The 13,614-nt window shown below is 43.9% G+C and overlaps 1 protein-coding gene across 2 annotated transcripts in view; it reads right to left on the bottom strand.

Moving 5' to 3' along the window:
• NSMCE2 (NSE2 (MMS21) homolog, SMC5-SMC6 complex SUMO ligase) overlaps positions 1–13,614 on the bottom strand; it is a 224,753-nt gene that overhangs the window by 209,403 nt on the left and 1,736 nt on the right. For both annotated transcript variants that reach the window (XM_054708432.1, XM_008143271.3), the window contains exon 2: positions 5,386–5,555. In XM_054708432.1, the coding sequence (XP_054564407.1) occupies positions 5,386–5,542 (157 nt within the window). In that variant the 5' untranslated portion in view covers positions 5,543–5,555. The remainder of the gene's footprint in view (positions 1–5,385; positions 5,556–13,614) is intronic.

Genomic DNA, 13,614 nt, shown 5'->3' with positions numbered 1-13,614 from the left:
CTTAGCAAGAATCTGATAAAAAACTTTCCATTCTCGCCCTAGCCGGTTTGGCTCAGTGGATAGAGTGTCAGTCTGTGGACCAAAAGGTCCCTGGTTCGATTCTGGTCAAGGGCATGTACCTCGGTTGCAGGCTCCTCCCTGGCCCGGGCCCTGGTCAGGGCGTGTGCAAGAGGCAACCTATCGATGTGTTTCTCTCACATCGATGTTTCTGTCTTTCCCTCTCTCTTCCACTCTCTCACAAAATCAATGGAAAAATATCCTCGGGTGAGGATAAAAAAAACAAAAACACTTTCAATCCTCAAGCATATACATCTTCCCTAGAAGAGCATTAAGCAAACCTCTGAAGTCCATCCATGGACAGGCCCTGGCAGAGAGGTACACAGAGAAAGGACACAACCCTGAGGGACATTAACATTTCAGGGAAAGGCCATTTCTCAAATTCACATAACTAAACTCAAACCGTTACAAAAATTCAATTGCTTAAGGATAATGTGAATAACAACAATTCTGGTAAATTAGGTCAGTACATTCGGCTTAAGAAAGCAGAAAAGGGCGCCTTTCCCTCCCCACTACCCTCCCCCCACAGGCCTGCATCTCCTAAACTCTAAGGACCCCACAAGACTTGCAACCAGGGGAGCAATGGGCAGCAGCTAACGCCCTGAACCTGTCTCCAAGGCCCCCTTTCCCCTCACTTTCCAGTGAGCTGACAGCAACCCCGTCTAGGCTCTCTCCTGTTGCTTCTTCTATCCTAGGCCCTTCCTTGTTTCACTGTCCTCAGCTTTAATAAATGTACTATTAAATTGGTTTTTTTTTTAAAAAGAAAGCAGAAAAGTACACAATAAATTTAAAACTCTGAAAAATAAGCTCCAGTTATCTGAAAAAAATCTCCTAATGTAACAAATTTCATTTCCCAATTAGGTCAAATAAAGAAGCTACTTGTAGAAAATCAACAATTTTAGAGAAAGACTAATAGACATGGTGGCAGTAAGAGTCCAATTGCCTAGACCAGCGGTTGCCAACTGGTGGTCCAAGGACCACTGGTGGTCCGTGAGGTCCGAAAGGTTGGCGACCGCTGGCATAGACACCATATTCAGTAAAACAAGAGTCAAAAGTGACCATTTCAAATAAGCTAGAAAAATGGGTAGGGACAATCACCTGGTATAGGAATATGCAACCAACAGGAAACAAAACAGAACACATCCAACCCCTCAAGTTCTTGGTGGCAAGAATCCCCTTCACCAGTGATTTAATAATACAGTGACAAGAGAACTGCAGTGCAGAGTGAGATAATGATACCTAAGTGATCACTACCATCTATTTTAACAAAGCTCATTCCTTCTTAAAAAAAAAAAAAGAAGAAGTTGGACAATCCAAAAGGTCAACAGAAAGTGTGCCTCACCTTGTAAGGTTAAGAGGAAAAGGGAACTGTTCTGACTATAGTTCATGAACTTCCCCTCCTGTTCTTCTGAACTTCAATTTCTCCCAATCCATTCACTGTAATCAACTCAAATGCAAACATGACAAAAATAATTATAGCTAACATTTCCTGACCACTTAAGCATCCAGGACTGCTCTACATAATTTGTATTATCTCATTTCATCCCCATAGTATTGCCTTTTACAAATGAGAAATAAAAGCAAACAGAGGTAATAGAACTTGCCCAAGGTCACAAAAACCGTAAGTGAAGAGCTGGGATGAGAACCAGGCATTCCACATGCACAGCCCTGCACTGTCTGCCTCCTGACAGTGTGGGCACAAGATACAAAGCACACAAATCAAGTCCTTTTCATCGCATGCCCAGGAAAGTCTGGGAGATGTGGGCAGGTACAGTCACACCTGGGAGCAAGTCAGTGGCCACTGCAAAGGCGGGAAGATTTAATATTTAAACTCCAGAACAAAGGGAGTTCTCTCTCTTGCTTTCTTGCTGCTCGTGCCTGACTCCTGGTTTGTGGGGATCCCACGCTCTGCACTCACCCAGGTGGCTCATGGCCATGTGGGACCCACACAGTGGGCTGAATCTAGCCTGATGCTACACGGGACTCGGCTTCACCAAGGAACCGAAGCTCTGGATGCTGACTTTGCTTTAAACTCTGCTAAAGCCCCAGCTGACCTCTTTCAGGATCGGATTAGGGGAGATGGGACTTTGGAGCCTGAGGAATGTAAAGCCACAAAAATAAAGCCTTTTACCACATTTCACCCTCTAGTGGGGGCCTCCAGAAGTGCTCATTCCAGCGGCGTCCCAAGTACCCCATTCCCACTAGCAACGGAGAAATTCAATTCTCAGGTAACAAAATGTCCTGAAATATCAGGAGTTTTTCTCCTCTCTGGGTCCTTGGACAACACATCAGTCTGGTGTCACATTAAACCTGCTCTTTTAATAAGCACTTGCTGAATTACTCCGGGGGGGGGGGGGGAGGGGTGTATCACGGCATTCTCTCTGTTGGAAATTTCTCATGCCATCTCTGGCCTGCTCAGTGCAGTCCCATTCACTTTCATAAGCAGTGGTTCTTGGGCTGTGGTCCCTGAGAATCTTTTATGAGGTCCACAGAGTCAAAACTATTTTCAAAATAATTGTAAGAGCTTCAACAGAGACCACATGACCCACAAAGCTGAAAATATTTGCCATCTAATCCCTTACAGAAAAACTTGGCTGACTCCCACTTTAGAGCATGAATCTTTCAAAAAGCAATGCTTACAGTTCTTTCTAAATTACATAGAGCATGTTGTATTTTGTACCAAAATATACTTTTAAAAAAAAAGGAACTTTGTAGTGAAAACACTCAGAAGCAAATCCTGAAAATAAACAGATACAATTCTACAGGAGGTTTATGTTCCAGCTCTCTCCTCTTATGATTTAAGATTTTATTAGGACTTTTATCCAGAGCTACATACCAAAGCCAAATACCCAAAAATAGACTGCAAATCAGGCTGGGCAGGCTGAAGACCTTTAGAGGCCACCCACTGAAGATGACGGCTGATTCTGCTGCCAGCCAGGAATGAATAACTGGTATGGAACTAGCCCTCCAGCCATAAACTAGAAAACTGGACAAAATATATGAAACAAATGCTTTCAGACAATGGGACAAGCAGTGGAGGAGAACTGTGATTCCTGCAAAAAAGGAAACAAATGAGGTAAGTCCTGCCAGTGTCCTCCTCCCTGCAAAGGAAGGGGGGAGTGTTTGGAGGGAGGGTGGGCAAGGAGAGCACAGAAATCTTAAAGGACCTCGGAGCCAGAGACTGGAGTTCAGGAAGGCTGAGGCAGCAGGGGTTTGCAAGACAGAGCCCTTGGAGGGAGCTACTCGGGGAAAGTGCCCTAGGAATCTGCACGGGGATCCCTTGGGCCTGATGCTGAAGCCTAAGCTGCTGAGGAACAGCTGGGAGCTGTGAAGTGAACAATTCCAGAATTCACACAGCACTGGAAGACACTCCTTGTCAGGGCACATGGCCAGGCTGCAGGTTCAGTCCTGGCTGGTGCACACGGGAGGCACATGTTGATGTTTCTCTCTCACATCCATGTTTTTCTTTCTCTCTCTCCCTCTCCCTTCCTCTCTTTAAAATCACTAAAAAACTTATTTAAAAAAAAAAAAAAACTTAAAAGATAAAAAAGGACATTCAGATTCTACCCAGCAGAGTGTAGTTCTCACAGAACCCTCCAGACAACCAACAGAGACTCCAGAAAGGCCAATGTAACAAAGCTAAATTAGCCCTAAAGTAAAACTATACTAGACCTTCCCTAGTGTAAACAAAGTTTAAAGGATCAACCCAATCCACAAATAACTTACTGGCAAAACAAACACCAAAACTCTTTAAAGGAAGACAACAAAATCCAAACACTCAACAACATAATACACACAATGTCCATGTTAAGCAGCAGCAATAGATCGAGATGACAGAACTAGCAAAGATATTGAAACAGCTATATAAATATGCTTCACATATTCAAGAATATAGAAGAAAACATGAGCATAATGAAGAAATAAATGCAAGATAGAAATTGAAAGGGTTAAAGAGAATAAAACGGGGCAGAGAAAAACTTATTGTGCTTAGCAAATATCTTGCAGAAAGCTTGCAGCCTTGAACACAGCATAGCTCAGATAACCAGAAGACACCTGGCATGAGAGGAACCAAGGATGGACTGGACCCTTACATCAGCAGAGCTGCTTGCAGCCAGCAAAAGTTAATAAAAACCTCTCTCCCCCTGTTCTCTTCACTGATGCCTTTCTCGGTCTCAGCCCACCTGCACTGAGGTGCCGGGAATAAAATATCTTTTGATACATTATGGCCTCATGTCATTAGGTGCACGACTCTGGCCCACTCCAAATCTTTCAGAAATAAGATTCCATTTAATTCTTTCTTATGTCGTCTACAGCTGAAAAATCCACCCCCTGAAATTAAAAATTCACTGAATAGACTTAACAGCAGATTAGACACTGCAGAAAACAAGAATAGTGAACTTGAAGACATAGAAATACAAACTTTTTAAATTAGTGTCAGAGAGAAAAAGGGCTGGGGGAAAAAACCAACTGAGCCTCAGACTTGTAATTAGAGTCCCAGATAGAGAGGGGGTAAAAAGGAACAATATTTAAAGAAATAGCAGCAGAAATTTTCCCAAATTTGATCAGAACTGTAAACCCACATATCCATAAAGTTCAAAGAACACTAGACAGAATAAACAAAGAAAATCATACCAGAGCACATCACAATCAAATTACAAAAACCAATGATATTAAAAACAAAAAGATACAAAAGATAGTATTGATCCCTTGCCTCCGTATATAGATAAAAACAACTGTAATTCAAAGAAAGCAAATAACATCTTTCTAGATATTCTGATCCAAAAATGTTGGTCAAGTCCAACAAAGCTGTTCTCCTTTGTAGAGGCCTTCCTTTGGCAGTAGTACCTCTAGCATAAGCTTAGTCTGTCTATAACGTGATCAAAATACAGTCAAACCTCGTTTCTTGAACATCTCCTATCTCGAACAATTTGCTTCTTGACTCAACAACCCTTTCATGCTATCTGTATAATCAGCCATGTGTCTCGCAGGCAACAAACAAAGGAGAGAATGCACGACTATGAGTCAGTTTACCATCCTTAACATCTCAGGATAATGTGCTGTGAATATTTTAGCCCATGAATTTCTAGTGCAGTTCTTAGTGGCACATAACGGCTTGAACACACATGAATGAGTCAATCTCATTTCATATCAGCACATCGCTATATGACATACAGAACAAGATGAAAGAAGAGGTGCCCAGAGGGATTAAATGATTGTCCCAAGGATACACATGAAGTGAGCAATATCTAGCATCCATAGCATAATGCCCCCACACAAGTTACCTCAAAGTAGACACAAAAGAAATACATTTTAATTATGACTACTCACTCTGAGTTTCCACAAGATCGAAAGCAACACTAGAAGCTGTGTCCATTCCAGTGTTGATGCAGGTTTGGAAGTTTTTTAAGGAGGAGAGAGCAGATTCTATACCGCTGAAGGATATAAAACCAGTTGAACCTGAATTTGAACTGGAACGCCCAGGCATCTTGAATTTTTACCTAAGTTTTCAAACACAATGAAATACAATTTATGAGCTTTTATAAAGAATTTCTAAAATTTATAAAGAAAAATAGCTTTATCCATTTTTTTTTTAATTTATCTTAAAAATCAAGACTTAAGGGCAAAATGTTACACATGCTAAAATCCAAATCACAAAACAAGGGTTCCTGTTATGTCATTTTCTGGAACTTTCTGTGGTATTAATATTTTACACCAAAAGAGAGAGAATATATGATCATAAATTACCAATGATGATTTTTGAATATTTGCATTTTAGTGAAAGACAGTGTTATTTAAAATCTCACTTTATTGCAACAAATAAGTTGAGACAGCTTATACAATATAAACACAAACACACACAATAAATTCATAAAAATCAGAATAAAAAAAACAGACTAAAGAGAAAACCAAGTATGTGAGAAAATTAGAATGCAATCATGTAGGCTTTAGGATTCTTTAGAATTCTACACAGTATTATATTTGTAATACAGATTTGGCTATGAGCATCTTGACAATCATACAAATGGCTGATATATTCACTAGCTATTAGAGAAATGCAAATCAAAACCACAATAAGCTACCCCTTGATTACTGTTAGAATGGCTATTATCAACAACACAATAAATAAAAATGTCTGAGACGTTGTGGAGAAAAAGGAACCCTCATTCACTGCTGGTGGGAATATAAATTGATACAGCCACTATGCAAAACAATATGGAGGTTCCTCAAAAAATTAAGAACAGAGCTATTACTCTATGACCCAGAAAGCATCCTACCTAATAAAATAGTAATATGCAAATTGACTGCACCTTCGCTACGCCCAAGCCACGCCCACCCACCAAAGCCACACCCACCAGCCAATCAGGGCGAGTATGCAAATTACCCAACAAAGATGGCAGCTAATTTGCATATGCTGAGAGAGGGAGGAGTGAAGACTGAAGACAACTTAGAAGGAAGAGAGAGGAAAAGCGGAAAGCAAGGTGGCTGCCAGAGGGAAAGCCCGGGCGGGGCGGAGTGGGGTGGAACGGGGCAGAGGGGGGTGGGCGGCAGTGGCGAGTGGGTGCAGGAGCGGTGGCTGTAAAGGCAGCCGCAGCGGCAGCGCACGCAGCCGCAACAGCCGCTTGCAGGATTTTCCTGCAAATGGGCTACTAGTTTATTCATAAAGACATGTGTACCCCTATTGCAGCATTATTCACAGTGGCTAAGTCATGTATACAATCAATGTATCCTTCAACACATGATTGGATAAAGAAGATGTGGTACATATATACAATGAAATACTAACTACTCAGCCATAAGAAAAAGTGAAATACCATAATTTGCAACATGAATAGAACTTGTGAACATCATGCTAAGCAAAGTCAAAAAGACAAATAACCATATGATTTCACTCTTATGTGGCATATAAAATTGTGAGCAACAAATGAACAAATCAGACAAACAAAAACTCAGACATAGACAACCAGAGAATTCCAGAGGGAAGGGGGGGTGAAGGGTAGAAGAGGGTAAAATGGGTCAAATAAATGGTGACAGAAGAAGATGACTTGGGGTGGTGAACACACAATGCAATATAAGACAACGTATTATAGAAGTGTATATTGAAACCTATATACTTTTATTAACCATGTCACCCCAATAAATTCAATAAAAAAAATGTTTTTGGAGAAACCAAGATGGCAGCATAGGTAAACACCTAAACTGCTGCCTCGCAAAACAATTTCAAAACTACAACTAAAAGACAAAACAGACATCATCCAGAACCACAGGAAGGCTGGCTGAGTGGAAATTCTACAACTAGAAGGAAAGAGAAAAACACATTGAGACTCAGAGGAGCTGCAAAAGGCTGAGGTACAGAGATGCGTGCTGAGAGGACTGGCGGCTGAGTGCGTGGCTGGCTTTCTCAAGCAGGAGGGAGACGGAAGCTCCCGACTGTGCTGAACTCCAGTTCCAGGCAAGACCCTGGGGACCCAGACTCATACGGAGGGAATCTGGACTGTCAGGAAAAGAGAAAAGAACACTGAGACTCAGGGGAGCTGCAGAAGGCAGAGGTCCGGAGGCACACGCGGGCAGAGAGGATTGACTGCTGAGTGCGTGGCTGGCTTTCTCAAGCGGGAGGGAGACGGAAACTCCCGACTACGCTGAACTCCAGTTCCGGGCGAGACTTTGGGAACCCAGACTCATTCGGGAAGAAACAGGACTCTCTGGCAGCGGGCGAAACTCAAGGGCGGTTTCTCTCAGAGGTGCTTGCAGCGATTACCGAGGGACACTGAGACCCAGGGGCCTCATAAGGCAGGGCTGATGGGAAGCCAAGGCAGTCTGCTCCGCCCTGAGACTCCGCCCCATCCAAGCTGAGCACAGAGGCTTTTGCAATTTTGCAAGTCTTGTCTCATAAGGGTGTCTCCAGCACAGAAGTTCTCCCAGAGTAGACACAGCTGATCCTCACAGCCAATTGGCCTGGAGGTCAATTCCTCCCAGTGATACCAACAACAATCAAGACTTAACTACAACAAGGCTGTGCACACAGTCCATAAAGAGGTGCACCAAGAGTGTCCACCTCAGGTAACTGGGGAGGCTGAGCCACTGTGCCCTATAGGACACCTAGCACTCAAAGCTACTCTACCAACTCAGGGAAGCAGTGAAAATATGGAGACAAAGAAACAGATCACAAATGAAAGAAATGGAGGAAAGCAAACGGTTGGATATAGAGTTCAAAACCACGGTTATAAGTTTTTTCAAGAATTTCCTAGAAAAGGCCAATAAATTTAGCCAGACCCTCGAGGATATGAAAAAGGACCAACTAGAAATTAAACATACACTGACTGAAATAAAAAATATTATACAGAGACCTAATAGTAGACTAGAGGACCGCAAGAAGCAAGTGAAAGATTTGAAATAAAAAGAAGCAAAAAACACTCAACCAGAAAAGCAAAAAGAAAAAGAATCCAAAAATTTGAAGATAGTGTAAGGAGCCTCTGGGACAACCTCAAGCATACCAACATCTGAATTATGGGGGTGCCAGAAGAAGAGAGCAAGATACTGAAAATCTATTTGAAGAAATAATGACCGAAAACTTCCCCCACCTGGTGAAAGAAATAGACTTACAAGTCCAGGAAGTGTACAGAACCCCAAACAAAAGGAATCCAAGGAGGACCACACCAAGACACATCATAATTAAAATGCCAAGAGCAAAAGACAAAGAGAGAATATTAAAAGCAGCAAGAGAAAAACAGTTAGTTACCTACAAGGAAGCACCCATACGATTGTCAGCTGGTTTCTCAACAGAAACTATGCAGGCCAGATGGGAGTGGCAAGAAATAATCAACGTGATGAATAGCAAGAACTTACAACCAAGATTACTCTACCCAGCAAAGCTATCATTCACAATTGAAGGTCAGATAAAGAGCTTCACAGATAAGAAAAAGCTAAAGGAGTTCATCACCACCAAACCAGTATTATATGAAACTAGCGTTCCCATTGCAGGAAAAATCCTGCAATAGGGTTTCCTGCTGCACTCGACCCCGCCCTGCCTACTCTCCTCTCTTCTCCCCCACCCCGCCTTCTCCAACAGCCAGCCTGCTTTTCCCTTCTCCCCCGGCCATGCCTGCGCTCCTCCCTTCTCCCCCGCCCCGCCTTCTACGCCAGCCTGCCTGCTATCCTTCCTTCTCCCCCGGCCCCGCCTCCGCTCCTCCCTTCTCCCCCGGCCCCGCCTTCTCGGCCAGCCACCTGCTCTCCTTCCTTCTCCCCCAGCCCCGCCTCCGCTCCTCCCTTCTCCTCCCCCCGGCTTGCTTGCTTCTCCGCAGCTTTGCTCCCTTCTGCAGCTCTTGGCTTCTTTCTATGCTGTCTTGAAATGCAAATTAGCCACCATCTTGGTTGGGTAATTTGCATACTCGTCCTGATTGGTTGATGGGCGTGGCTTGACTGGTGGGCGTGGCTTGGGTGTAGCGAAGGTGCGGTCAATTTGCATATTTGTCTATTATTAGGTAGGATGCTGAAAGGTATTCTTTAAGAAGAGGAAGAAGAAGAAAAAGGTAAAGATAAAAATTATGAACAACAAATACATATCTATCAATAAGTGAATCTAAAAATCAAGTGAATAAAAAATCTGATGAACAGAATAAACTGGTGAATATACTAGAATCAGGGGCATAGAAAGGGAGTGGACTGACAATACTCAGGGGGAAAGTGGTGTGGGGGGGTGAGAAGAGACTGGACAAAAATCGTATACCTATGTATGAGGACAGTGGTTGGGGGGGGTAAGGGCAGAAGGTGGGGTGGGAACTGGGTGGAGGGGAGCTATGAGGGGAAAATAGAGGAACAATTGTAATAATCTAAACAATAAAGATTTAAATAAAAAAAATTTTTTTAAATGTTTGTAAGTGAAAGTTTCAGAATTCTCTTTCTCCATAAAGAAAAAGTACACCAGTAATTCCTGGAAAATAATCTGTCCATGGCAATCAAGTCCTCATGGATCATCATATATCCTAATATATAAAAACCCTGGGTCCATCACATCCATAACGACCAGTGGCTCGACCAACCAGAAGTCAGTCCTGCAGTCAGCGCTGGGTTGCTCTGACAACCCAGCACTGACTGCTACGGCTGCAGGCACAGTGACCCAGCACTGACTGCTGAGGGGGCTGCAAATCAGGCCGAGAGAGAGGCCTGAAGAGAGAAGCAGGGTCTGATCCGTAGCCTCTGTGGCAACTGTTGATCAGCACTTGCCTCTCTCTTTCTTTCCTGACCTGGCCAGCAGCCACGCCTCCATTTCTCTCCAGGCCTCCACAGGGGCTGTTGATCAGCCCCGCCATTCTGATCAGGCCCTGTTGATAGGCCCAGAGACACTGACTGGCACAGAAACTGACCAATCAGAACCAAATTTGGGTGAAGTGTGAGGAGCCAATGGCTGCTTAGGAGGCAGAGCTTTTGACACTGACTGGCATAGAAACCAACCAATCAGAACCAAATTGGCCGGCAGAGGAGGGCAGTTGGGGGCGAGATCAGGCCAGCAGGGGAGGGCAGTTAGGGGTGATCAGGCAGGCAGAGGCAGTTAGGGGCCATCAGGCTGGCAGGGAATGGTAGTTGGGGGCGATCAAGCCGGCAGGGGAGAGCAGTTGGGGGCGAGATCAGGCTGGCAGGGAAGGCAGTTGGGGGGAACCAGGCCTGCAGGTTAGGGAAGTTGGGGGCCATCAGGCCGGCAGGGGAGGGCAGTTGGGGGGACCAGTTGGGGGCGATCAGACTGGCAGGGGAGGGCAGTTGGGGGCGACCAGGCTGGCAGGGGAGGGCAGTTGGGGACCATCAGGCCAGCAGGGGAGGGCAGTTGGGGGCAAGATCAGGCCGGCAGGGGAGGGCAATTGGGGGTGAGATCAGGCCAGCAGGGGAGGGCAGTTGGGGGCGACCAGGCCGGTATGGGAGGGCAGTTGGGGGTGACCAGGCCAGCAGGGGAGGGCAGTTGGGGGCAAGATCAGGCCGGCAGGGGAGGGCAGTTGGGGTGACCAGGCCAGCAGGGGAGGGCAGTTGGGGGCAATTGGGCTGGCAGGGGAGCAGTTAGGTGTTAATCAGGCAGGCAGGCAGGCAAGCGGTTAGGAGCCAGCAGTCCAAGATTGTGAGAGGGATGTCCGGCAGTCGGACATTCCCGGAGAGGTCCCAGATTGGAGAGGGTGCAGGCTGGGCTGAGGGACACCCCCACTCCAGTGCACCAATTTTGTGCACCAGGCCTCTAGTTTATAATAAAAGAGTAATTTGCAAATCAACCAAATGGCTGAACAGTGGACCAACCATCTGGACACCCTTCCGGACAAAGCCAGGGTTGGGAGAGCTGAGGCAGCCACAGAGGCTGCGGAGACCTACTCTTGCACGAATTTCGTGCATCGGGCCTCTAGTGAGATAATAAACGTCATACTGAAAAATATCTTTAGATAGTAGCTTGGTGCCCACCAATCCCATTTCTCTTCAACTTGGTCACATAGCTTGACCATAGTTTGCAGCCTTCCTTGCAGTTGGGTGTGGTCATATGACTGAATTCAAGGCAATGATGTATGAGCCATACGCAGGCCCAGTCCATAAAAAACACACTTTCTCCACACTCCTTCCCATGTTGATAGCTTGAAACAGGCAAGCAGTGACCTTGGAAGCTCTATATTGAAGATGGAGAATATGGAAGAAGCCCAGGACCCGACATCACTGTTTGGAGGAAAACTGCCCCACTAATCAGGCTCAATGCATGAAAGAAACAAAAACTCCAACTGTGCAAAGCCACTTAGATTTGGGGGTTTACCTGTCATACTACTGTTACTCAAAAAATACAATCTTGCTGGGATCAAATGAGATGGTTCAAGTATTCAGTTTCCTAGTCTGATTCTTGTGTTAAGTCTACATGATCTAGAGCAGCATTATCCAAAAGGAACTTTCAGACGTGACAAAAATGGTCGAGGCTCTGCACTGTCCAATATGGTAGCCACTAGGTACATGTGTGGCTATCCATTACCTCAAATGTGGTCAGTGTGACTGAGGAACTGAGTTTTTAATTGTGTTTAATTTTAATCAATGTATCTTTAAAAAGCCACATGTGTCTAGTGGCTGCTGCATTGGGCAGCACTGTTCTAGAGACATGATTTTCAAAGCATGTTACATATATGAACTAGGGGGTAAAGCCACAGTATAAGTAGGACACATCTTCCTGGAATATCAATTTTACTTACAGATAACATGAATCATGGTTAGATTAAAATAAACATTAGCTGCCTTATGGAGCAGAATATGGAGGCAATACAGAGCAGGGATTAAGCATGTAGCTTCAAGAGCCAGACTACTGGAGTTCAAAGACTGATTTGACTACTTAAGTAGCTGAATGACTTTAGGCAAACTATTTAACCTCTCAATGCTACACCTTAACTCTCTGTAAAATAAGGATGATCCAGTGCCTATGAGTTTGTTCATAGATATAGATATAGATATAGATATAGATATAGATATAGATATAGATATAGATGATATAGATATAGATATATAATAAAGCACTCAGAACAATCCCCAGCACATAAATCTTTTAACATGGGGACAGATATTACCATCAACTTCATCATTGTAACACTGTGAAGGGCAATACAAAGTAGTGCTTAAGAGAATAGACAGTGTACACAGAGGCCTGGGACTTCCATCCTGTCTATGCCCTGGTTAAGTTTCTTATCTTCTCTATCTGCACCTTGCTTCTGTGTAAAAGCAGAAAACCACATCTATCTCATAGCATTATTAAGGATAAATTAAATTTTGCAGTTTTCTCAAACTTCTCTGATCTTAAGAATCAGCTGAAATACATAAGTAAAATTACAGAATTATGGATACTATCTCAGATCCATTGAATCAGAGTCTAGTGGAGACACTGAGGAAACTGTGTTTTTATGAAGTCCCCCAGATGATTCTTAGGACCAAACATGTATGGAGAACATTGAGATAATGTGTCTCCCCTATTTGGAGATGAAGCCTTTGGGAGATAATCAGGTTTAGATGGGGTCATGAGGATAGAACCTTCATGATAAGATGGGTGTCCCTATTAGAAGAGGAAGAGACACTAGGGTGCATTCTCATTCTCTCTGCTCCTCGTCCTCCTCCTCCTCCTCACAATTAACGACACAGCAACAAGGGGGAAGGGGGCTGGCTGCAAGCCAGAAAGTGAGCCCTCACCAGTATCCAACCATGCCAGCATTTGTCTCCAAAGACTGTAAGAAATAATTTCCTGTTGTTTAAGTTACCAGCTTATGGTTTTTTTAAATAGCAGCCCAAGCTGACTAAGATGCAAAATATATATATATGGATTAATGCAATTCAGGATAAATGGAAAAGTGTCTACCACATGGTAGCTATCCTTTCATGTGAAGGCAAAATCCACATTACTCCAATAAAACTTTATACTTGCAGAGAGCTAGGGAAAACTTTCTTCTGTGATTCTGGAATAATTCAAAGGAAAAGATTCAGACTGGGAAGCACAGAGAGTGGATGGAGCAGAAAAAATGGAGTAGACACACTTTTCCATTCTTCCCATGAAGTACAGCTAAGTATATG

This window comes from Eptesicus fuscus, chromosome 19 (genome assembly GCF_027574615.1).
Source record: "Eptesicus fuscus isolate TK198812 chromosome 19, DD_ASM_mEF_20220401, whole genome shotgun sequence".
NCBI lineage: Eukaryota > Metazoa > Chordata > Mammalia > Chiroptera > Vespertilionidae > Eptesicus > Eptesicus fuscus.
This window is presented reverse-complemented; position numbering and strand designations above follow the sequence as displayed.